The sequence below is a fragment of the Myxine glutinosa genome, chromosome 1, assembly GCF_964187855.1.
Source record: "Myxine glutinosa chromosome 1, kmMyxGlut1.1, whole genome shotgun sequence".
Lineage (NCBI taxonomy): Eukaryota > Metazoa > Chordata > Myxini > Myxiniformes > Myxinidae > Myxine > Myxine glutinosa.
In genome coordinates, this window is record NC_136261.1 from 338,116,228 (window position 1) to 338,142,235 (window position 26,008).

At 48.2% G+C, this 26,008-nt stretch overlaps 1 protein-coding gene across 3 annotated transcripts in view; it reads left to right on the plus strand.

Moving 5' to 3' along the window:
• The first annotated feature begins 18,440 nt into the window (after positions 1-18,440).
• ACSS3 (acyl-CoA synthetase short chain family member 3) overlaps positions 18,441-26,008 on the plus strand; it is a 168,417-nt gene continuing 160,849 nt past the window's right edge. For all 3 annotated transcript variants that reach the window (XM_078769818.1, XM_068097927.2, XM_068097931.2), the window contains exon 1: positions 18,441-18,790. In XM_078769818.1, the coding sequence (XP_078625944.1) occupies positions 18,573-18,790 (218 nt within the window). In that variant the 5' untranslated portion in view covers positions 18,441-18,572. The remainder of the gene's footprint in view (positions 18,791-26,008) is intronic.

Genomic DNA, 26,008 nt, shown 5'->3' on the forward strand with positions numbered 1-26,008 from the left:
CCCCTTGTCTTTTAACTAGCCGACGCGATCCGGGGCTATCACGTTCCTTCCGTTCAGTGTTAAATAGGGTTGTATGCCGAATTAGTCTTATTACCTAAGTACTAACACCAGCCGTGAAGCAAGGCAATAACCCCACCTGATCCACGGTTTCAGTGGACACGCCGAGTGATAGCGAGCCGCGATTCGGGCCGTTAACGGGAACTAACCCGATTGGAGCGGTTCCTAATCGTGCCACGTTTACCCAATTGAGAAATCACTAAGCCGGTCGAATTAGGAGGAAACAGGAAGAACAGGCAATTTATAACACGCTTTGTACCAAGAAGAGGAAGAAGAAGAAGAATGTACAGTGAAGAGGAAGAAGCAGATACACAGGGCAGCCTTATACAGTCTTATACTTATCCCCTGGACACGGGCCCATTCACACTCAGTCGCACTCTCAGACTCACTCACACAGGGTTGTAGATGGTCGGGTTGAGGGTCTACCGATGGCGTCCACAGCTCGCTCCAGTCCCAGACTCGTACCACGAAGCAGATGGTGATGGTAGAAGGCAGGCAAGATCGCCCCATGTTGGTGGTGCGGATCGGACAATTATATGGGGTGGGGGGGGGGATCGGTAAGCTGGCGACTATACTGGCATACGTAATAGTTGTACCGGCGCCTTATACGCGCTCCTGGTATAGTTCGGTACAATGCGCCACTTCCACAAGTCCTCCGCAATGCGCCGCTAAGGCAAAACTTTCACAATGATGTCACCAAAGTGCCTTTCCCAATCGACCTTGCACAACAATGCAATGCCCTCCAACCAAGTCCAAGTCCTTTGCCACTGCCGTATGCACGCGAGTCCTTCTTATATATCGAGTGCCGTTCAGTCCTGTTGAAGGGCTTTGTGCACTCACGGTTATATAGCGCTACTTCAGCCAACCCTCTCGAACCTCTAGCCACGCCCTATCAGGCCATCTCACCCGAGCCCTGGTTGGTTGTTGGGGTCTTACCGGCTCCGCCCTTGATGTCTGCTTGACGCGTTCACACCCCCGACCTCACGCCTGCCCCCTTTTCGGGCCTTACCTCGTGGCATTTGGGCTGGTTTGAGCATCCTAATGCGAGGGGCAATGGGGTGCAGACTGGATGGGCGCAATGGGGCATGGGGTGCAGACTGGATAGTGCGCAATGGAGTCGATTGGAGCGAGGGCTGCAGAATGAACGGGGCCTACTCTTATTTGTTTTACACAACGCAGATGATAACTATTGGAAATGGCCTTATCTCACATATACTATGAAATAACTAACATTCAAAGGTGACCTTTGTGTTGCTCATGGACTAGCTATGGGGGCAGAACCTTTAACCTTTATGAATCAAATATGTACACTTTCAGAACCGCAACACTGCACCCCTCCTTTCGCCAGGCTCGGTCCCGAGCCGAACCCACATACCAGTGAGCCCGACCGATTCTGATACCAGGGTCAGGACCACTTTTTAACAATTAGTGTGACACTTAGGTGTAGTTTTCCCTATACATTTAACCTAACACCCTGGGTGCAACAGTTTTAAACACTAGATATGTCCCACCTACTGCGTTGTGTACTAACTAATCAGACTCACGCCCACAATTAACCGAATTACGGAATTATTTTCAAATTACACATAAAGCCGGTGGGGAGCATGTTATTTACAAGACTACTAATTATTTACAATACTACAACCCAGGATCTGTCTTTTGTGGGAAAAGAAAAGGAATTTTGAGAAGAGGAAACACAAATGCAATGCACTGCACCAATACACCATACAGGGTGTCCCAACACCTTAGCCCACCCCCTGCCCAGCCCAACGTAGGAGAGGTAGGGAGAAACCACGAATAGGTGAAAAAAGCTTTATTATTCGACATCTCATGTGCACAGTTTCAAAGCTTTGCTTCAATATTTGGTGTGCCCACCGCCCGCCGACCGAACTGCCTCCAAACGCGCGGGGTAGGATTCCAAGAGAGACACAAACAAGTCACGATCGAACTCCATTTCTTCGAGGACGTTAGTCAAAGCAGTGAGAAGCTCTTCCCTGGTGTTCTGGAGGCATTGTTCAACTCTGTCCTTGAGTATCGCCCCCAAATGTTCACAGGCATTGAGGTCAGGCGATGCTCCCGGCCACTCATCGTTTTCGAAAAAATCGACCTTGTTTGCCTTCAGAAGATTCTGGGTCGCAAGTGCGCTCATGCACGGGGCTCGGTCGTGCAGAAACGTGGTCTCCTTGATGCTGAGGACATTTTCTGGATTCCGTAAGAACAGAATAACATAGCGGGTCAGCACAAAGTCTCGGAGGTATTTGCCGTCCCATGATTGTCCTTGCTCTTTGATGACCCACATCAGCCTTTTCGCTGTGAACATCAAGAAGACACCAACGCACCGTGCTGTCTTCGATTTCTCTTGAATCTTGAGTTCTTGTGGAATGTCATCATTGTGAAGAGCCCAAATTCTGTCGTTCTGGAAGTTGGGACGTCGAGCCTCATAAATGAAAAATTCATCAGAAGGGGCCAGGAAAAGAAAATCATCAGAGGTCCACTCGCTCAAAAACTCACAAAACCACATTCGATCCTCGACGTTCTTCTCCGTCAGCTTCGGTGCTGGAATTTGGTGAAAAGCCTTTGCGCCAATGGACTGAAGGAACCTGTGGATACTTGATAAGCTCTTCTTCTTCCCTCGAACCCGTTCAATCTCCTTTTGGAGCCCTCGAATGCTTTTCTTCTCCTTGGCAAGTGACTCAATGATGATATCCCTGCTTTCCTGAGACAAACATTGTGCTGTCTGTTCGGGCCGGCTGTCCATCTCACAATCGAAGGGATCACGGTTCCAATTGCGTTTGACGAAGTCCTCAGACCTGTTCAGGTACTTGGCAACCCAGGATCGGGAAATGGTTCCCGGCGTCTGATCCCTGGCGACTCAGAACGCGATAGCCATGATGCGGCATATCCACCTTTTCTTCTCGGAATCACCCGACCACGACATCACTTCACAAAATCTGCAACAGAACAAGAAAGGCTCATTAGATCATTATGAAATTTGGTATTTGAGATGTCAAATGAATGATCCTTCCCGCTATATGCCCGCCATTGTACAGTGGCGACCCAGTAGAGCTGGGCAGGGGGGAGGGGGGGGGGCTAAGGTGCACCCTACACCCATATGCACACAAATAAAAAAAATGCACAAAAAGCACCATCACCAAAATAAAATGCACAATCATCACATTTCATAAACCATGATGTCTTGTGCTTGGCTGGCTGCTGGGCTGCGACGTCTTCCTGCTTCATGTTCTTCGGTGTGCCATCGTCAAACTTAATATCTTCTTGTCCTGACACACCAAAGGATTATTAAAAAGGCACAAACCGTGTCCGCTTTTTATTTTGGCCAGCAGGGCCAGCTTAGGTGGTCCAACTGCATGGCATTGGGGCCACTTAGAAAACAGTGGTCTGCAGGGCAAGATAATGTTTGTCGCGATTGTCTGCCCAGCAAAGGTGCCAGGCCACAGAACGTGTGGTCCATATGGTGTACCGGTGCAGGCAGCAGGCAGCAGGGTGCAGCGCAAGAGTTCAGTCGTACCACTCAGGGCACCTGCACACTCCCCTTAACAAAAGGTAATGGGTCCATGGGTGGGGAGGAAAGACAAAGCAGAGGTTAGCGGGGGCAAGGGCGCAAGGGTACATGTAATCACCAGGTAATGCAACATGAGGGGCGCGGGAGAGCGAGCGGAGAAAGCTCGTCCATAGCCGTTCGTCACCCCCCATGTCAACCTACTCTACCCTTGCCCCTCCCCCTATTTACACCTTACAATTTACAAATTCGTCTCCACCATCTCGTCTCCCATATCTCCCCCTAAACCAATTCGTCATCCAATCCGTCCCAAGAAGGAAGGGATGGAATAAACACAATGTCTCACCCACGTCATGATGCGTCTTTCATTCCAAATAGTTCACAAAACCTGGTGTGGAGTCCTGTCACCTTGGTGTGTGGATGCAAATGGTGCGAAGAGATTTCATCCTAACTATCCTTTAATTGACATTAACTCTTTTTACATTACCCGGGGTCTTGCCGTGCCAATCGGCAACTTTACTCTATGTGGTTCTAAAAACCAATTCCCATTGACCATCCTGTGGTGCCTCCCAAATTTGGGGTCTCCCTCCCCCAATTTTTCTATCTGTGCCCTCACACAATTTCGGGCCTGGGTCGTGTGGCTCTACCAGCAGGTCTACCTACCTGCGCACCTCCGCCACTGACGTCGCCACCCGAGCTTGCCTAGCTCCTCAACTACCCTAACTCGGGGAAGGCCCTCCTGGCTCTCTCACCCCGTGATGCCCTCTCTGGCATTGGGCTACCCGGGTCCTTCTCTCGGATCCTCGGGCCCCACCGAACTCTATACTGAACTCTACCCGGCTCCCAGAGTCTACCTATGGCCTTACCTGACCGACAGACTACCAGTGGCGGAGTGCTCATTTAACCTTACTTACCAATTAAGCCCACACGCCCAGCCATCTCCACAGACTTATGCAACCCTCAAAGCAACGACTTGCTACTATCTGCACCACAGATGTCAATATCCAAACAATTACCTAAACCCTCTACCTAACTTTAAACTACCCTCCCCGGGTATTCGTGAAGGGGTCCATCTTCCCCCATCCACTCCTGCGCACCATGCGCTCCACACCACTCATTCCACACACCATTAATTCCACACCACTCAGTATTCTCACTTGCACCCCATGCAAGCCAAGCACTCAATACACTTACACTTGTCCACAATACTCTACTCATACACTTTCACACACACACACACATCATTCGTGAGCAATGCCTCATTTGCTCACTCTCACCACACAAGATTCTCATTCACAATTCCTCATTTGCGCCTAAAGCGCATCCTCATACTCACACACAATTTCTCCACACACACAGTATCATTTAACAAGCTGCTTCCCTCTAATACTAGTGCTTCCCCCATCTTCCCTTTACACTAGCACATCCCTCGTCATTAACATCCACCTAATCTGACTACGTCCCCTCTACTTGTACAATGTCCCTACTTAAACCTTGGTCTCCTATGGTCATCTTTCTAGATCCCTAACAATTATCCTCGCCCGCCCTGGCTAGTTCTCATGGCCAAACCCCATAATCTACTGCTCCTTTGCCCCCAACAGGAGGTGAATGGTAAAGCTACCATTCGCCATCACTACTACTACTAGTCCACTACTCTCGTGCCTCGTCGGGTGGGAATACATTCTCACAGCTCGGCTTCGCAAAGCCGAGCAATGCATGCGGATGGACAGTCTCCTGTTGGTTGGATCCGTCCGGCATTTTCGATTCTGGGAAGGAGGCATACTCGGACCGAGGTTCCAGGCGCCATCTCGGCGTGGAGCCCTTCGGTCTCCGCCACGATGACCCAACCTCCCCCGGTCGGAGCACCGTGCCTGCCAGGGGGCGAAGGTCCGACCTGGCCTACCTCCCCAGGAATCGTGCCGTTTTCCCCTTGCGCCACGGCACGGCACCGACCATACAGGGCGGGGCCTGGCCCGAATCGTGCATGGCGCTCCTTGCAAGAGCGCCACGGCAACGATCCCCACCGGCTCCTGCAGCACACAAAGCGCACCGCGCCCCGAGAGCTCGCGTCGGCTATCCGTCGGCCTAAACGCTGCCCCGGTCTGTGTCGATGCTTGACTCGCATTCTCACACCCACACCTCGCGACCCTTACCATACACACACAACCCGGAGCTCCAGCGCCTCCCATACACTTTGTTACCGCACTCACTCATGCATACCACCCAGGCACACTCCTGCATACACCCACTCAGCGCACACCTACCCACAGGTGTGCAATCCCCTGCTGCACACCCAATCACACGCTCTGGTGTGCACTCTCGTACACGCTCCTCATCCATCTCACACTCTGTGTCGCACTCCGTTCCACACTCCGTTTCACACTCTTCCCACATACACTCCATTATACACTCACTCTCACTCTCACTCTCTGTTTCATACTCGCGCTCCGGCGCCGTTCGCACACGCGTGCCATTCGCTTTCACACAGCGCACCACGGACCTTCCACAAGAGCCCGGGTGACGTCGGGATCCCAAGCGCGTGCCAAAACTTTTCGCGCCATACACAACCCTACTTACCTTCGGGATCCTCCTCTCCTGCACCAACTGCAAACTTCCATTTTGGTTAGGCAGCACGAAATCATAATGCGAATGCAGACTTTGAGTGAGTACATTCCATTTTTCCTCCCATTCAATTCCTATCTCTGCCGTCTCCTTAACCCCGATTTCAACTACTAGGGCATGCCCGTACTATATCTATATCTAAAATTATATCCCCCCCCCTCTATTTACATGAAATGGTTTGGTCCAAAGCGAACGGCTTGCGAGTACGGTGACAATCCCCCCCTCTATTTACATGAAATGGTTTGGTCCAAAGCGAACGGCTTGCGAGTACGGTGACAATCCCCCCCCTCTATTTACATGAAATGGTTTGGTCCAAAGCGAACAGCTTGCAGAGTTTGGTAAAGAAATCGCCATAGCGTGCACAAAGCGCAGGAAAGCGAAAGAATCGCAAATTAGTTTTAATTAGTTTTAAAACATAGTTTAACGCCAACATAGCGGCAACATAGTTTGCCAACGTGAAATAAATGAATACGCTCTCAAATGTGCCGTCCGAGGCAGAGTCTGTTCGCCACGTTCGGCACACGTGATAACTCGCTGCTCTCTGATTGGTTGAATCGTTTTTTGGACATAGCTCGGTAACTACTTGTCCGATTAATATGAAACCTTGAAAAGGCACATCCTCGGGTCCCCAGCAATATACCTGGCAAGTTTCAAGTATATCGGACCCGTGGTTGTCGAGAAACAGCGGTCACAGACAAACAAACAAACATACACACAGAGATTAGTGGAATTATAGATAGATAATTGTTTCATTTTCTTTTTCCTCGACGACCCGCCGGCGCTAATAAAATTTTCTCTTCTACATCGGTGGTCGTCGGCTTTCCCATACCCCGTGTCACGATTTCTACCCCGGTCCACCCGGCTGTGCTTGGCTCCACCTCGCCTTCCCAGCGCTCCTCAAATCGCGCTACCTCGTCGCGTACCAATGCGACCTTCCCGCTCGACCTGCGGTCTATGTCTTTCCCTATCTCTTTTATTAGGCCACCTATTCTGTTTCTAAAACCGTTCAATTTGATTTCCCAATTGCTCACCCTGAGCTTTCACCTCGTCCTTCATTTCTTTCATTTCCGCTCTAGATCTGTCCATTTTTTCATCTATTTCTTTACTTTGCACCACGAAGCATGCCTTGATTTGCGCCATGAAGGCTTGCATGTCTACCCCCCCCCCCCCACTTGCGCAGCGGGCGCGGCCCTCGTCGTCATGTCCTAAGCCCCGCAATCTTCTTCCCCCGCCACCTCTACTGCTGCACCCTCTTCAATGTCCTCTTCCATTTCTCCCAATTGTCCCAATTCTTCCCTGAGGTCCTGGGTTGACTCTAATTCCTTTACCTCCTCATTTTCTACCCCCACCGGCATCCGACCGCCTTGGCTATCCATGGCGCGATTCAAATTTAGATGTTAATAAAATTTCGGCTGCTCATAATTTTGAGTGCGTTAGGCACACTTCGGGTCCAATCCCACTTCCCGACACCAATTGTTGCGGCCAATGTGCAAAATTGGTGTCCAAAATTTGGTCTGGAAATGTAGTCCCAGGTTCCAAATCCCCACTCCTGACTACCAATTGTTGCGGATCTCCAAACGTTGGCCTCCCCCTTATCAAGGGGGGATTAATCCCTTTGTCTTTTTACTAGCCGTTGCGATCCGGGGCTATCACGTTCCTTCCGATCGGTGTTATCTAGGGTTGTAAACCGAATTAGTCTTATAACCGAAGTACTAACACCGGCCGTGAAGCAAGGAAATAACCCCACCCAAACCACGGTTTCAGTGGACACGCCGAGCGATAGTGAGCCGCGATTCGGGCCGTTAACGGGAACTACCCCGATTGGAGCGGTTCCTAATCGTGCCACGTTTCAACCAATTGAGAAATCACTAAGATGGTCGAATTAAGAGGAAACAGGAAGAACAGGCAATTTATTACACGCTTTGTACCAAGAAGAGGATGAAGAAGACGAATATACAGTGAAGAGGAGGAAGCAGATACACAGGGCAGCCTTATACAGTCTTATACTTATCCCCTGGACACGGGCCCATTCACACTCAGTCACACTCTCAGACTCACTCACACGGGGTTGTAGATGGTCGGGTTGAGGGTCCACCGATGGCGTCCACAGCTCGCTCCGGTCCCTGACTCGTACCACGAAGCAGATGGTGATGGTAGATGGCAGGCAAGATCGCCCCGTGTCGGTGGCGCGGATCGGACAATTATATGGGGGGGATCGGTAAGCTGGCGATTACAGTCACGTGAAAAAGTAAGTACACCCCATGTAAAGTTTTGACTATTTCAACATATTTCAACATACAGCTGTTTCATCTTCATTTCAACAATATTGATAGATAAAGGTGATATAATATAACAAATATCATGAAACATTTACATTTTGTAGTCCATTGTATTGTATAATTTAAATAAACATAAATGCAAATTTCGCATGTGGACAAGGTAAGTACACCCCTACATTTATCACTACTTCAAATACCAAAAATTAGAATCAGGTGCACCAGCTCAGGTGCAAATGATTAGAATATCGTTCGAGAGGATCTTGGAGGAACCTGTCTTATTTAAACCTCAGATATTTAGTTTGGTTTGCTCTTTGTTGTTGAAGTGTGCTGCGTCACTATGCCGAGATCAAAAGAGCTCTCTGAGGCCTTCATAAAGAAGGTTATAGATGCCTACGAGTCTGGGAAGGGATTTCAAAAGATCTCCAAACAATTTGAAATCAATCATTCGACTGTCTGGAAGATCATCTACAAGTGGAGAAGATTCCAAACAACTGCCAACTTGTTCAGGCCTTGCCGCCCCAGCAAGTTCAGCCTGAGAGCAAACCGCAAGATGCTGAAAGAAGTCTCTACGGACCCCAGAATGTCATGACGGGACCGACAGGTAGCTCTCGCCACTGTTGATGTCAAAGTGCACGGGTCTACCATGAGAAAGAGGCTGCACAAATGTGATCTGCATGGGAGGTGCCAGGAGGAAACCTTTGCTGTCCAGAAAGAACATCAGGGCAAGACTAAAGTTTGCCAATGAACACGTAGGCAAAGACCAGCACTTCTGGAACAATGTGCTCTGGACACATGAGTCAAAGGTTGAGCTATTTGGCCACAGTACCAGAAGACATGTTTGGCGAAAACCAAAGACAGCATTTGACCACAAGAACCTGATACCAACTGTAAAGCATGGTTGTGGAAATATTATTGTTTGGGGCAGCTTTGCTGCATCAGGGCCTGGGCAGCTCACCATCATAGAATCCAATATTAATTCTTCATTGTACCAGAGGGTGCTTGAGGATAATGTGAGGCCATCTGTCGGAAAGTTGAAGCTCAACCGAAGTTGGACCTTGCAACATGACAATGACCCTAAACATACCAGTAATTCTACCAAGGAATGGCTGAAAAGAAAGAAATGGAGGGTTCTGGAATGACCAAGTCAAAGCCCGGATCTAAATCCCATCGAGATGTTGTGGGGGGATTTGAAACGAGCTGTGCATGCGAGAAACCCCTCAAACATCGCACAACTGAAAGAATTCTGCATGGAGGAGTGGGCAAAAATTTCTCCCAGTCGATGTCAGAGACTGGTAGACAGTTATAATAAATGCCTACTTGAGGTTGTTTCTGCCAAAGGGGGCAATACCACCTATTAGAGCCGAGGGTGTACTTACATTTTCCATATGCGAAATTTGCATTTATGTTTATTTAAATTATACAATGGACTACAAAATGTAAATGTTTCATGATATTTGTTATATTATATCACCTTTATCTATCAATATTGTTGAAATGAAGATCAAATAGCTGTATGTTGAAATATGTTGAAAAAGTCGAAACTTTACATGGGGTGTACTTACTTTTTCACGTGACTGTATACTGGCATACGTAATAGTTGTACCGGTGACTTATATGCGCTCCCGGTATAGTTCGGGCCAATGCGCCACTTCCGCAAGTCCTCCGCAATGCGCATCTCCGGCAAGGCTTTCACAATGATGTCACCAAAGTGCCTTTCCCAATCGACCTTGCACAACCATGCAATGCGCTCCAACCACGTCCAAGTCCTTTGCCACTGCCGTATGCACGCGAGTCCTTCTTATATATCGAGTGCCGTTCAGTCCTGTCGAAGGGCTTTGTGCACTCACGGTTATATAGCGCTACTTCAGCCAACCCTCTCGAATCTCTAGCCACACCCTATCAGGCCATCTCACCCGAGCCCTGGTTGGTTGTTGGGGTCTTACCGGCTCCGCCCTTGATGTCTGCTTGACGTGGCCACACCCCCGACCTCGCGCTCCGCCCCCTTTTCGGGCCTTACCTCGTGGCATTTGGGCTGGTTTGAACATCCTAATGCGAGGGGCAATGGGGTGCAGACTGGATGGGCGCAATGGGGCATGGGGTGCAGACTGGATAGTGTGCAATGGAGTCGATTGGAGGGAGGGCTGCAGAATGAACGGGGCCTACTCTTATTTGTTTTACACATCGCAGATGATAACTATTGGAAATGGCCTTATCTCACATATACTAAGAAATAACTAACGTTCTAAGGTGACCTACGTGTTGCTCGTGGACTAGCTATGGGGGCGGAACCTTTAACCTTTATTAATCAAATATGTACACTTTCAGAACCGCAACAATTTATATATATATATTAAAAAACCACCTTTGGAGGCCATTTTTCCCCGCAAGCGGGGGTTGGCCTTTTTCGAGAACCGTGGTTGTTGTTGTTTTTCGGTTCCCCTTTTTGAAGCAATGTTTTACGGCCGGATGCCCTTCCTGACGCCAACCCTTTTTGCCGCCTTTAACGACAACAGGGATTTACCAGTGAACTGGTACTCAATTAGCCGACCTCGGAAGGATGACAGGCTGAGTCAACCCCCCTGGCGTTAATTCAACGATCGACCGGGATTCGAACCCAGGATCCTAGGATCCTAAGCTGGCACCCTAGCCGCTAGCCCAACACCAGGGTAAAACACCCAACACCGCCCAACACCGCTAGCCCAACAATTTATATATATATATATATATATATATATATATATATATATATATATATATATATATATATATATATATATATATATATATATATATTGTTGCGGGATATGAGGATTGTATTTTTTTGATTGTGTTGTATTGTATAGTAAATGGTTGTGAATTATTGTTTTAGTCTGAGCCCTCCTTGCTCCAGTGTGTATAAAGGTCAAAGGGCGTTCCGGTAGTTAATTCCATAAAGCATACATTGAAGGACACTATAATATCACTGTTCAGTAGTTTATTTCCTTAATCTGTGTGTTAGGTTAAGGCGTTGTCTTCCATTAAAATGACACTCCATTGAACCAAGTGAAATAAGATAGATTCCCTTCATTCTTCATTCCCATTCCCAAAACCTCCATTTCCCCTTTCGTCATGGCCAAGCCTCGATTGCCAATATTACATCCCCTCCAAAACCACCATTGAACATGTGCTCGGGTCGGGGAAGAAAGGCGTGCCCGCCCGTCGTCATCGAGGGCGGAGCCAGAGGGTCGCGCGACCAACCAGGGCCGAGGTGAGCACACCGATGGGCGTGTCCTAAAGGCCGGCGGCTTGATCGCCGGGGTCATTATAAAAGCGCGTGCGCAAGGTCCTGAGAGAGAGAGAGAGAAGGTTCAAGGTCAATTACAAGCAGTTGCGCCAGAGACGGCAGACGCCGTCCTGAGGTGAGCCAGAGAAGCAGCGTTGACTCCACCAGGCAGCTTCAACCCGTTACCCCGCGGGAACCAGATAGCGGTGGCATCGGTGGTCGTCGAGGTCCAGCCGACGTCCCGTGCGGGATCAAGCCCGAACCATCTGCCCCAGCTGAACCTTCCCATTCCTCCTTCCAGCATTCATTCCTGCCATTCCATCCTTCTTGTGTACGTGAGTTTGTTCTGTTTGTTCTGTCCTGGGTTAATTAAGACTGCATAGGTAAGCTAGCGATTTTCACTGTGTCCTTCTGGTCCGTCCCTCTGTCTATTTTATTTTATTATCTTTCCTTCTCCTTGGTTTCTTTGAGCCTGTAAATAGTAAATAAATTATATTCATATTTCCAACCTTTTTGTCTTCTTCTTCTTCACATCCGTGTCGCCTTAGTCTTTTCCCTATTGAATATCTGTGCCGTGATCCGGCCAACGTTCGGGGATCGGGTGAATTGGGGAAACTGTACGACCGCGGGGCCTCCGCTCGGCAACACAACATCTTATCCGCGGGCCAAAACAATTGGTAGTCAGGAGTTGGATTCGAACCTGGGACTAAATTTATTTAGCCCAAATTTTGGGGACACCAATTGTACTATTGGCGTAACAATTGGTGTCTGGGAGTGATACCGAGTGCGAGCGAGAATGCACGTCGGGGTGTACGGGGTGTGACACAGGAGGTGAGAGCGATACGGAGTGTATGTGCGAGGGTGAGAGTGACCCGGAGAGTGAGTTGGTGGTGGAGCGGGTGCGAGAATGCACGCTTGGAATGGTTGAGGGTGTGCGAGGAAGCACACCTGAGTTGGTCATGGCGCGGGTGTGGGAGAGCCCATGTGAGCGCGTTAGTGGGTGGATGCAAGGTGCACGCCCATGTTTAGTGGTACGGAGTACGTACCGAGGGAGAGTGCGCAAGACGGTGCGCGAGGTGTGTTAAGGGAGTGTGCGAACGGCGAGTGTGCGAACAGTGAGTGTGCGCGAGAGGTGTGGTGTGTAACAGGGAGAGCGTTGGTGGAATGTACGGACGGCGTTGGAGCACCGAGCTCGGTGAGGGTGAAAGGGGTAGCGTATGCGTGTGAGCATGCAGGTGAAGCATCGACGGTAACCGGTTAGCCTTTAGGGCGACGGATAGCCGATGTGAGCACTCGGGGCACGGTGCGCTTTGTTGGATGCCAGGCCCGGCGCGGATCGATGCTGCGTCGCTTCTCTTCGGAGCGTCGTTGCCGATTCGGGCTTGGCCCCGCCCCGCATGGTCGAGTCCGGGCCTTGTCGGGCGAGGCGACCGGTCCGGTTCAAGGGCGAGTGGGAGGAAGCGGAACGGTGCCCCCTCGTGGGCCGGGGTTCCGACCGGGCGAGCCTCAGCCATCGGGCCCGGAACCGCAAGGTACCGAGCCGCGATGAGGCGTGGAACCTCGGCCCGAGCATGCCTCCTCCCCAGAGTCGTGAAAGCCGGACGGATTCAACCTGCAGGTGACCAAACCACCGAATTCATTGCTCGGCTTGCGAAGCCGAGTTTTATGACGTGACGCACCGAGGCTAGGATATAGCGGACTGTGATGATGATGATGATACTGATAGTGTTTTTGATCTGAAATTTAGAAAAGTGAATAGAATGGGTAGTGATTGGCAAATTTTTGATTTGTTGAATTTGGACGAGCAAAATTTATAGTGAGAGATGCCCGATGTGGTGGGATGGCAACTCTGTCATCCCTCACAGCGGGGGCAAAGGAGCACTAGACTTATGGGGTTTGGCAGTGAAAACTAGCCCGGGAGGGTTAGGATATAATGATAGGGACCTAGAAGATGACCTTAGGTAACGTTAAGATTAGGTAGTGACAATGATACCTGTAGTGGGGACGCAGGTAGATTAGAGTGGATGATAATGACGTGGTATGTGCTTAGTTTAAAGGGAAGACGGGGAGCACTAAGTTAGCAGGGCAACAGGTAGATTAGATGATGCCATGTGAGTGTTGGAGGTGTATTCAGAAGTGTATTGTGAAAAGTGTGTGGTTAAAAGGTGTGATTGCACAGGTGTGCAACTGAACAGGTGTATGGAGCAGTGTTTGAGTGAGTGATGGTGATGAGTATTGTGCTGACCAAATGGTCCAGGAAGGAAGGAGGGTGCAGGTGCAACCAGGTGTGATTGCACAGGTGTGCAACAACAGGTGTATGGAGAATGGTTGTGTGAAATACATGGAGTGTGGAATACATGGAGTGTGGAATATATGGAGTATTGGAATGGATGGTCGTGGAGTGAGTATGGTGGAAACTATGGAGTGGAGTGGATGGTGCGAAGGTGTGAATGGGGGAAGGATGGACCCCCATCACGAATACCCAGGGAGGGTAGTGTAAGTGTTAGGTAGAGGGTACAGGTAAATTGTGGTTGGATATTGGCATCTGTGGTGCGGGTAGTTGCACAGGAGTGTAGTGATGGGTGCATTAGTGTTGTGGAAATGGCTGGGCGTGTAGCCTGTTAGTGTGTGTAGTTGGTTTGGGCACTCCACCACTGTGAGGATGTCGGCCAGGTGAGGCCGCAGGTGGGCTCTGGGAGCCGGTAGAGTTGTTGTGGATGGGGCCCGAGGATCCGGAGGACGGACCCGGGTAGCCCAGTGCCAGAGGGCACCAAGGGGTGACAGAGCCAGGAGGGGCCTTCCCCAGTTAGTTAGGTTAGGGTGAGGAGCTAGGTAGGCTCGGGTGGCAACTGCAGTGGTGGAGGTGTGCAGGTGGGTAGATCTGCTGGGAGAGCTACACGCCCCAGTCCTGAAATTGTGCAAGGGCACAGGGAGTTGAATCGGGGGAGTGAGACCCCAAATTGAGAAGCACCACAGTTTGGTCAATGGGAATTGGTTTTTAGAACCCATTGTGTAAGATGGCCAATGGATTGGCAGGGAAAGACCCCGGGTAGTGTAAAGTGTGTTAATGTCATTTAGAAGATAGTTAGGTTTGAAATCTCCTTGCACCATCTACATCCACTCACCTGGGATGACGTACCTCCACACCATGCCAGGTTGTTTTGTTATTTTTATGATGCAAATGTTTGGAATGTGAGACGCATCATGACGTGGGTGTGACATTGTGCTTGATGTTCCATCTCTTCCTCCTTATGAGGATTGATGATGAATTGGGTGATGGCAAATTTTGGTTAGAGGGATTGTGGAGACGAATTTGGAATAGAAGAAATATGGGGAAGACGTGACAGTAGCGACGAATTTGTAAATGTGTAGATTTTGTAAATATGGGGTAGGTGACAGGGGGGGTGACGTACGGTAGGGATGAGCTTTTCTCACTTCGCTCTCCGTACGCACTTCGCCTTGCATTGCCTTATTGATGTGTACCCTTATGACCTTACCCCTCGCTCATCTGTCTCTCCCCCCCTTTGTCTCCCACATGAGGACCTGTGCGCCACTGGGCGCCGAGGGGAGCGTGCGTGAGTCCGCCATTGTGCGCCCGGAACTCCCAGAACCAGCTGTCTGCATCGATGCACCACATTATGGACCACATGTCTGTGGCCGAGCACCACTGATGGACCCCATGGGTTGGGGCATGGCCCCTCTGCTGGAACCGGCCATGAAGGCCCGAAATCTTGCTGGCGGACCTTGGCCACAGGGCACCGATGCCCCACAGGTGAACCATACATAGTCGGCCCCTGTGGGCCATAAATAAATACAAATGGACACGTTGGGTGCAAGTTTTATTACAAATAGGCCGCCAGCAAAGGAAGATGACAACCGCTGGAAGAGAGCAAATCGCCAGCAGAGGGAGCCGAAGAGCAAGAGACCACCTGCAGGGTTAGGGGTTGTTGATTTATTTTTATTGATGAACAGTGATGACTGTGCACCGATTGGTGCTTGAGGGTGTGTTGGTGCGTTTTGGGTGCTTTCATGGTGCGTCGATGCAGAGCAGACTGTCTCCCCCCCAGAAAGAACAATCACAGGTCCTGGGTTGCGTTTTGTAAATAAAGTAGCGTCACAAAGTCACCCTTCTTTCACCTGAAAAACATTGCCCGTCTCCGCTCATCCCTCTCCTCCACGGCTGCAGAAACCCTCATCCACGCCTTCATCACCTCCCGTCTGGACTACTGCAATAGCCTCCTCTATGGTTCACCCTCAAAAATCACCAATAAACTCCAATACATTCAGAACTCCGCTGCCCGTCTACTCACTCATTCCCGGACCCGTGACCACATCACCCCCGTCCTTTACAAGCTTCACTGGCTCCCCATCCCCCAGAGAATCCAGTACAAAATCCTCCTCTTGACATACAAAGCCCTCCATAACCTGGCCCCATCCTACCTGGCTGACCTCCTCTCCAGACACACTCCCACCCGCAACCTCCGCTCTGCTGGTACCAACCTCCTGACCCCCTCCATCCGGACCAAATTCAGATCCTGGGGGGACAGGGCCTTCTCCATCGCTGCTCCCACCCTCTGGAACTCACTACCTCACACCATCAGAGACTCCTCCTCACTCACCACATTCAAAACATCACTAAAGACCCACCTGTTCAACGCTGCATTCAACATTCAACCCACAGCATTTAACCCCTGACTATCTCTTCTCCTTCTCCCTCCTTTTGCTTTAAATATTTCCCTATTGATTCTTGTCTTGTCTTTTTGATTCTTGTCTTATATATATGCCGTATATCGCTGCTGTTTGTTTTCTTGATTCTTGTCTTTTTGCAATTGTTGTTTTCATGTATTGTTATGCATTATGTTTTCCACTCTGTCAAAGCGCCTTTGGGCTTCTGGAAAAGCGCTATACAAAATAAATGAATTATTATTATTATTATTAATTGTAAATAATGCTCCCCACCGTCAGTGTGTAGTTTGAAGACCATTCTGCAATTCGGTTAGCTGTGGGCGTGAGTCTGTTAGATAGGGTGCAATGGAGCAGCGGGACATATTTATTTATGTTTTAAAACTGTCGCACTCAGGGTCAGGTTAAAAGTAGAGGGAACTACACCTACGTGTCACACTAAGTTAAAGTTATAGGCCCGGGACGTGCCTAAGAGGAGCAGGGTGCAGTGTTGCGGATATGAGGATTGTATTTTTTTGATTGTGTTGTATTGTATAGTAAATGGTTGTGAATTATTGTTTTAGTCTGAGCCCTCCTTGCTCCAGTGTGTATAAAGGTCAAAGGGCGTTCCGGTAGTTAATTCCATAAAGCATACATTGAAGGACACTATAATATCCCTGTTCAGTAGTTTATTTCCTTATTCTGTGTATTAGGTTAAGGCGTTGTCTTCCATTAAAATGACACTCCATTGCACCAAGTGAAATAAGATAGATTCCCTTCATTCTTCATTCCCATTCCCAAAACCTCCATTTCCCCTTTCGTCATGGCCAAGCCTCGATTGCCAATATTACATCCCCTCCAAAACCACCATTGAACATGTGCTCGGGTCGGGGAAGAAAGAAGTGCCCACCCGTCGTCATCAAGGGCGGAGCCAGAGGGTCCTGCGACCAACCAGGGCCGAGGTGAGCACACCGATGGGCGTGTCCTAAAGGCTGGCGGCTTGATCGCCGGAGGCGTTATAAAAGCGCGCGCGCAAGGTCCTGGGAGAGAGAGAGAAGGTTCAAGGTCAATTACAAGCAGTTGCACCAGAGACGGCAGACGCGTCCTGAGGTGAGCCAGAGAAGCAGCGTTGACTCCACCAGGCAGCTTCAACCCGTTACCCCGTGGGAACCAGATAGCGGTGGCATCGGTGGTCGTCGAGGTCCAGCCGACGTCCCGTGCGGGATCAAGCCCGAACCATCTGCCCCAGCTGAACCTTCCCATTCCTCCTTCCAGCATTCATTCCTGCCATTCCATCCTTCTTGTGTATGTGAGTTTGTTCTGTTTGTTCTGTCCTGGGTTAATTAAGACTGCATAGGTAAGCTAGCGATTTTCACTGTGTCCTTCTGGTCCGTCCCTCTGTCTATTTTATTTTATTATCTTTCCTTCTCCTTGGTTTCTTTGAGCCTGTAAATAGTAAATAAATTATATTCGTATTTCCAACCCTTTTGTCTTCTTCTTCTTCACATCCGTGTCGCCTTAGTCTTTTCCCTATTGAATATCTGTGGCGCGATCCGGCCAACGTTCGGGGATCCGGTGAATCGGGGAAACTGTACGACCGCGGGGCCTCCGCTCGGCAAACACAACATCTTATCCGCGGGCCGTAACAATATATATATATATATATATATATATATATATATATATATATATATATATATATATATATATATATATATATATATATATATATATATATACATATATATATATATACTGTATATATATATATATATATATATATAATTGGAATGAAAATTATGTAATTATGAAGGAAAATGTTGCTTAGCAATGGCAATGCCTCACATCATTCCATAATAATTGTAATAATGAAGAATACAGTATGCTGTGTTTATATGTGTGTGTGTGTGATGTGTTGTTGCACCGACCGATCGGTATAAATGTGATACTAAGATGAAAGCGAAGATGATGCGATATTATCATCTCGGGTTTCCCAAGTTGCCGAGCAGGGAGGGTTCGGGTTCAGTGGGGCGGGTTCACAGGGGAGCCACAAGGGGACATTGTGTACAGCAAAGTGTGAGTGCATTAAGCGTCGGCTCGATGAAGACGAGTGATCCGCGTTCTTTCCCTTAACTCCCTTGAACCTCGTTTCATTGATCGACCCTGGGAGATGTTTGTCAACTTTCGCAAACTTCCTCGCTCGTTGTGGCGTTGCTCGCTCGGGCGGCATTCCCTTTCCAGCTCGGCTCGTGAGGATGGGGTGAGCCTGGCCAGCAAACGAGCCATAGAGAGACCTCGAGAGTTCTGGGGAGAAGCAGCATCTGGGATATCCTGGGAGAAGCCCTGGACCCAAGTCCTCGATGATTCCAAAAGTCCTTTCACGCAATGGTGAAGCAAATTTCAACTTTTTCATATTTTCTAACATTTTATTTCAAGCTTTCAAAGTAAACATTGAATGGAAGTGATTTTGAAATGTGAAACGGCGAAATGCTCATTCCGTGAAGTTACAAAATATATCAATTCGAAGCAGATGTATCCACGGAGTGGCTGTTTATTTACTCCCTTCAAGCCCCACTCCCCCCCCCCCCCCCCCAGTAGCCTCCATACATGTCCTTTCCCTTTCTTCCCAAACTCTTCCCAAACGTTCTTCCACATTCTCCCACCGTTCTTTCTCCCCTTTCATCACACTCCTGGATGCTGTTTATAAAGAGCATCGATTCATTGTTGGAAATACAGCGAGTTTTTGAATTCCTCCAAACCACCTTGGCTTGTTTGCCTTCTTGCGCATCCTGTTTTGCAGCCTCTTTTCGGGTGCCTTTCTTTCTACTAATTTGGCCAAGAGTACCGGCTTAAGTAGGTTTAGGGTTAGGGTTAGGGTTAGGGTTGTCAGGGTTAGGGTTAGGGTTGTTAGGGTTAGGGTTAGGGCTAGGTTAAGCTCGCCTACTCTTCTCGAAGTGCACCAGGGGATCTTTAGCATGTATTTTGTTTTGGTTTTTTTTTTGTATACAAGATCGAGGCTCGTGTAAGAGCTAACATTGATCACAAAAAGACAAACTGACACATAAAACATGATAAAGGGAGCGGGAGACAACATGGGGAGAGAGAAGGAAGCACACAAGTACAACAGTAGAGAACAGGGACATCAGGAGATCTGTGGGAGGGAGAGGGCTTGGGGAGAGGAGGCACGGGAAGGAGGAGGGGAGGAGACAAAAAAAATCATGACTTTTTCACAAAATCACAAAAAAATTAATTCGACATGACTCCCAAAAAGAATCTCCTTGATGGATTCCTTTGATTGTTAATTTATTACTCCCGCCAGGGAGTAATGCATTCGATCGTGTCCGTGTGTGTGTGTGTGTGTGTGTGTGTGTGTGTGTGTGTGTGTGTGTGAGTGTGTGTGTGTATGTTCGTGTGTTTGTGAACAAGATATCTGGAAAAGTTCTGAACGGATTTGGATGAAAGTTGGTGGGATGATTGCCCTTGGGATAAGGAAGAATTGATTAGTTTTTGGTCAAGCTCAGGATATTATTCCGGATCCAGGAATTTTTTTGGAGATTTTTTTTGGGAAAGATTTTTTCTGTTTTACTGCATTAAACCTTTTATTCTTATTCTTAAATGATGTTTTTCTCCTCTAATTCCGAGATATATCAAAATAAATTCTCTGACAGTTGGGGTTTACTTTCTTTTTCATTTATTGTTTTGGGGAGAGGGGATGTTAAACAAAACGTATTATTCCAACTAAACCCACGGCGGGAGTATGCGCTCTACTGAGTGGCGTTCTAGTTGTTTTATGCATTTGCAAGCTTGGTGTTGGCTTAACAGTTATGGTGACCTGTCATGACGTTGAATTAACACGAGGTGGGTTGACTCAGCCTGTCATCCTTCCGAGGTCGGCAAAATGAGTACCAGCTTGCTGGGAAGAGGGGGCACTGCATCAGCGGCACTGCAACACTCCCAGAAAATGATGCAGCCAACAGCCACAGGGTACATACCAAAACGACAAACAGCAATTAATTTGCACACAAATTACCTGGAACATTATTAATTACACCAAACATTATGTCACCAGCCTTTTGTGCTCAAGGTGCAACACAGGTGCTCATTTCTTGTAAAACTCGTATTCAAATTCCAAAAGGTTTTGAAGTATTCTCCATCATAATTTTTAAAGGGGTGTTTTTTGTACAACTGTGAATATGCATTGTAAATGCTTTGATTCCTCTTGTTACCTCCACCACCGAAGGTGGATGGAGGCTGTGTTTTCACTCCTGTCTGTCTGTTTGTGAACAAGTTATCTCAAAAGGTTGTGGACGGATTTGGACGAAATTTGGTGGAGAGGTTGGGTGTGTGTCAAGAACGAAATGATTAGATTTTGATGAAGATCTGAATATGGATTCGGATACGAGAATTATTTAATTTATATATGATTCTTCACTATTGAGTGATCGGGCTAAAACTGATACATAGCACGATAGCTCAAAAAGTTATGGACGGATTTGGACGAAATTTGGTGGAGAGGTTGGGTGTGTGTCAAGAACGAATCGATTTAATTTTGATGAAGATCTGAAAATGGATTCGGATACGATAATTATTTAATTTTTTAAGTGATTCTTCACCATTGAGAGATCGGGTGAAAAGCGATTATATAACATGATGTTTATAAAAGTTACGGACGAGTTATGACTAAACTAGGTGGATGAGTTGGTTAGGTGACAAGAACAAGGTGATTAGATTTTGGTTCAGATCTAGATCCAGATCCGGCCTATCAGTGGATACAAAACGTAAACTGTTCACCAGGTGGAGGTACGTTCTCTAAAGTCCTTCTCGTTCACCATTGTCTCAATCGTTGAATATCTGAAGCGCAAATATTTGCGATAGCCTCAGGTATGGCTAATCTAAGACATCTGTGTCCATTTATTTTAATGGGATTTCGTTGTAAGTTTGTAAGTTGGGGGGGTTGGGGGCCTGCCTGTAGAGCAAGCTATCCTTCGCTTAGACCAACCGATGAAGCGACAGGTAGACACGCCTAGTATTTTCAACATGAGGGAAAGAAAACGTGCATAGGCACATACCACACCGCATTCCACCCATCATGCCTTCTTCACCTGCCTCAATGTATCTTTTCACTTTTCAACCTTCAGTTATTTAACCAGGCCTAATTCCCTTTTAAGCTTGTTTAATACTCTTGCTGCCATTATGCGTTGACTAACTGTTTTCCACAACTGTCTGCTGGTCTAACTAAAAATAATCTGTCCCTTGAAAAAAACAACAAGCTTTTTCGGCTTTGTGCGGGCCCACAGAACAGATCCTTCTTCTCACTAGTCCCAGGTCGATGGTTCAGAGAGTATTAGTATTACAGGACAACATGGACACAGTCGATTTTATGGTAGGCCAGATGGGGGAGAACCTCATCCTCGGCGCATATGTGTTTCTCAATGGTTGGCCAGAGCAAACTACTCCCCCTCTCCTCCTCCCTCCCAGCTCTAAAACCTCCTGCACATTTCATCTGTCCTTTCGTGAATGCCTAGAGGCAAGGACACAAAACGAAAGAAACGCAAATCGTACATTATGGATACTCAGGGGAGAATTGTGTGTCCTTACTAGTAAGCTCAATTTAACAGCTGAGTTGATCACTGGGTAAAGGCAATTAAAGGAATGAGAGATTATGAATTGGATAGATGCATGTTACCATCAGACACTGTTTAACAATGAAAACTAGAACAGCACTCGGTAGAGAGCATACCTCTGCCAGGCTGAACAGCTTACGTTTTGTATCCCACTGATAGGCCGGATCTGGATTTGGACCTGAACCAAAATCGAACCGGCTTGTCCTCGTCACCGAACCAACTCATCCACCAAGTTTAGTCATAACTCGACCATAACTTTTTTAAATATCATGTTTTTATCGTTTTTCTCCCGATCTCTCAATGGTGAAGAATCACTTAAAAATTAAATAATTCTCATATCCGAATCCATATTCAGATCTTCCCCAAAATCGAATCTATTTGTCCATGTCAGACACACAACCTGTCCACCAAGTTCCCTCCAAATCAGTCCAACACTTTTTGAGATATCCTGCTATGTATCGTTTTGGCCTAATTGCCAAATAGTGAAGAATCACTTAAAAATTCTTAACAGGCAAACAGACAGACAGGGGTGAAAACATAACCTTCATCCATCTTTGGTGGCGGAGGTAATGATAAGCAGCGAGTTCTTTTTAGCAGGATAGAGATGATTAAAAGCGAATCTCGGTCCACATCCCTATGTTCGAATCTTGATCCACATCCCTATGTTCGAATCTCCGTCCACATCCCGATGTTCGAATCTCGGTCCACACCCCTATGTTCGAACCTTGGTCCACACCCCTATGTTCGAATCTTGATCCACATCCCTATGTTCGAATCTTGATCCACATCCCTATGTTCGAATCTCCGTCCACATCCCGATGTTAGAATCTCGGTCCACACCCCTATGTTCGAATCTTGGTCCACACCCCTATGTTCGAATCTTGGTCCACACCCCTATGTTCGAATCTTGGTCCACATCCCGATGTTCGAATCTTGGTCCACATCCCTATGTTCGAATCTCCGTCCACATCCCTATGTTCGAATCTTGGTCCACACCCCTATGTTCGAATCTCCGTCCACATCCCTATGTTCGAATCTTGGTCCACACCTTTATGTTCGAATCTCCGTCCACACCCCTATGTTCGAATCTCCGTCCACATCCCTATGTTCGAATCTTGGTCCACACCCTTATGTTCGAATCTCCGTCCACATCCCTATGTTCGAATCTTGGTCCACACCCCTATGTTCGAATCTTGGTCCACACCCCTATGTTCGAATCGCCGTCCACATCCCGATGTTCGAATCTTGGTCGACATCCCTATGTTCGAATCTCCGTCCACATCCCTATGTTCGAATCTCCGTCCACACCCCTATGTTCGAATCTCCGTCCACATCCCTATGTTCGAATCTTGGTCCACACCCCTATGTTCGAATCTTGGTCCACATCCCGATGTTCGAATCTTGGTCCACACCCCTATGTTCGAATCTTGGTCCACATCCCTGTGTTCGAATCTCCGTCCACATCCCGATGTTTGAATCTCGGTCCACATCCCTATGTTCGAATCTCGGTCCACATCCCTATGTTCGAATCTTGATCCACATCCCTATATTCGAATGTCGGTCCACATCCCTGTGTTCGAATCTTGATCCACATCCCTATGTTCGAATCTCGGTCCACATCCCTATGTTCGAATCTTGATCCACATCCCTAAGTTCGAATCTCGGTCCACATCCCTATGTTCGAATCTTGATCCACATCCCGATGTTCGAATCTTGATCCACATCCCGATGTTCGAATCTCGATCCACATCGCGATGTTCGAATCTTGGTCCACACCCCTATGTTCGAATCTTGGTCCACACCCCTATGTTCGAATCTTGATCCACATCCCTATGTTCGAATCTTGATCCACATCCCGATGTTCGAATCTCGATCCACATCGCGATGTTCGAATCTTGGTCCACACCCCTATGTTCGAATCTTGGTCCACACCCCTATGTTTGAATCTCGGTCCACACCCCTATGTTCGAATCTCTGTCCACATCCCGATGTTCGAATCTCGGTCTACACCCCTATGGACGAATCTTGGTCCACACCCCTATGTTCGAATCTTGGTCCACATCCCGATGTTCGAATTTTGTTCCACATCCCGATGTTCGAATCTCGGTCCACACCCCTATGTTCGAATCTCTGTCCACACCCCTATGTTCGAATCTCTGTCCACATCCCGATGTTCGAATCTCTGTCTACATCGCGATGTTCGAATCTTGGTCCACACCCCTATGTTCGAATCTTGGTCCACACCCCTATGTTTGAATCTCGGTCCACACCCCTATGTTCGAATCTCTGTCCACATCCCGATGTTCGAATCTCGGTCTACACCCCTATGGACGAATCTTGGTCCACACCCCTATGTTCGAATCTTGGTCCACATCCCGATGTTCGAATCTTGTTCCACATCCCGATGTTCGAATCTCGGTCCACACCCCTATGTTCGAATCTCTGTCCACACCCCTATGTTCGAATCTTGGTCCACATCCCGATGTTCGAATCTTGTTCCACATCCCGATGTTCGAATCTTGGTCCACACCCCTATGTTCGAATCTCTGTCCACACCCCTATGTTCGAATCTTGTTCCACACCCCGATGTTCGAATCTCGGTCCACATCCCTGTGTTCGAATCTTGATCCACATCCCGATGTTCGAATCTCGGTCCACACCCCTGTGTTCGAATCTTGATCCACATCCCGATGTTCGAATCTCGGTCCACACCCCTATGTTCGAATCTTGATCCACATCCCGATGTTCGAATCTCGGTCTACACCCCTATGGACGAATCTTGGTCCACACCCCTATGTTCGAATCTTGGTCCACACCCCTATGTTTGAATCTCGGTCCACACCCCTATGTTCGAATCTCTGTCCACATCCCGATGTTCGAATCTCGGTCTACACCCCTATGGACGAATCTTGGTCCACACCCCTATGTTCGAATCTTGGTCCACATCCCTATGTTCGAATCTTGTTCCACATCCCGATGTTCGAATCTCGGTCCACATCCCTGTGTTCGAATCTTGATCCACACCCCTATGTTCGAATCTTGATCCACATCCCTATGTTCGAATCTCGGTCCACATCCCTGTGTTCGAATCTTGATCCACATCCCGATGTTCGAATCTCGGTCCACACCCCTATGTTCGAATCTTGATCCACATCCCGATGTTCGAATCTCGGTCTACACCCCTATGGACGAATCTTGGTCCACACCCCTATGTTCGAATCTTGGTCCACACCCCTATGTTTGAATCTCGGTCCACACCCCTATGTTCGAATCTCTGTCCACATCCCGATGTTCGAATCTTGGTCCACACCCCTATGTTTGAATCTCGGTCCACACCCCTATGTTTGAATCTTGGTCCACACCCCTATGTTCGAATCTCTGTCCACATCCCGATGTTCGAATCTCGGTCCACACCCCTTGACGAATCTTGGTCCACACCCCTATGTTCGAATCTTGGTCCACATCCCTATGTTCGAATCTTGTTCCACATCCCGATGTTCGAATCTCGGTCCACACCCCGATGTTCGAATCTCTGTCCACACCCCTATGTTCGAATCTTGGTCCACACCCCTATGTTTGAATCTCGGTCCACACCCCTATGTTCGAATCTCTGTCCACATCCCGATGTTCGAATCTTGGTCCACACCCCTATGTTCGAATCTTGGTCCACATCCCGATGTTCGAATCTTGTTCCACATCCCGATGTTCGAATCTTGGTCCACACCCCTATGTTCGAATCTCTGTCTACACCCCTATGTTCGAATCTTGTTCCACATCCCGATGTTCGAATCTCGGTCCACATCCCTGTGTTCGAATCTTGATCCACATCCCGATGTTCGAATCTCTGTCTACACCCCTATGTTCGAATCTCGGTCCACACCCCTATGGACGAATCTTGGTCCACACCCCTATGTTCGAATCTCGGTCCACATCCCTGTGTTCGAATCTTGATCCACACCCCTATGTTCGAATCTTGGTCCAC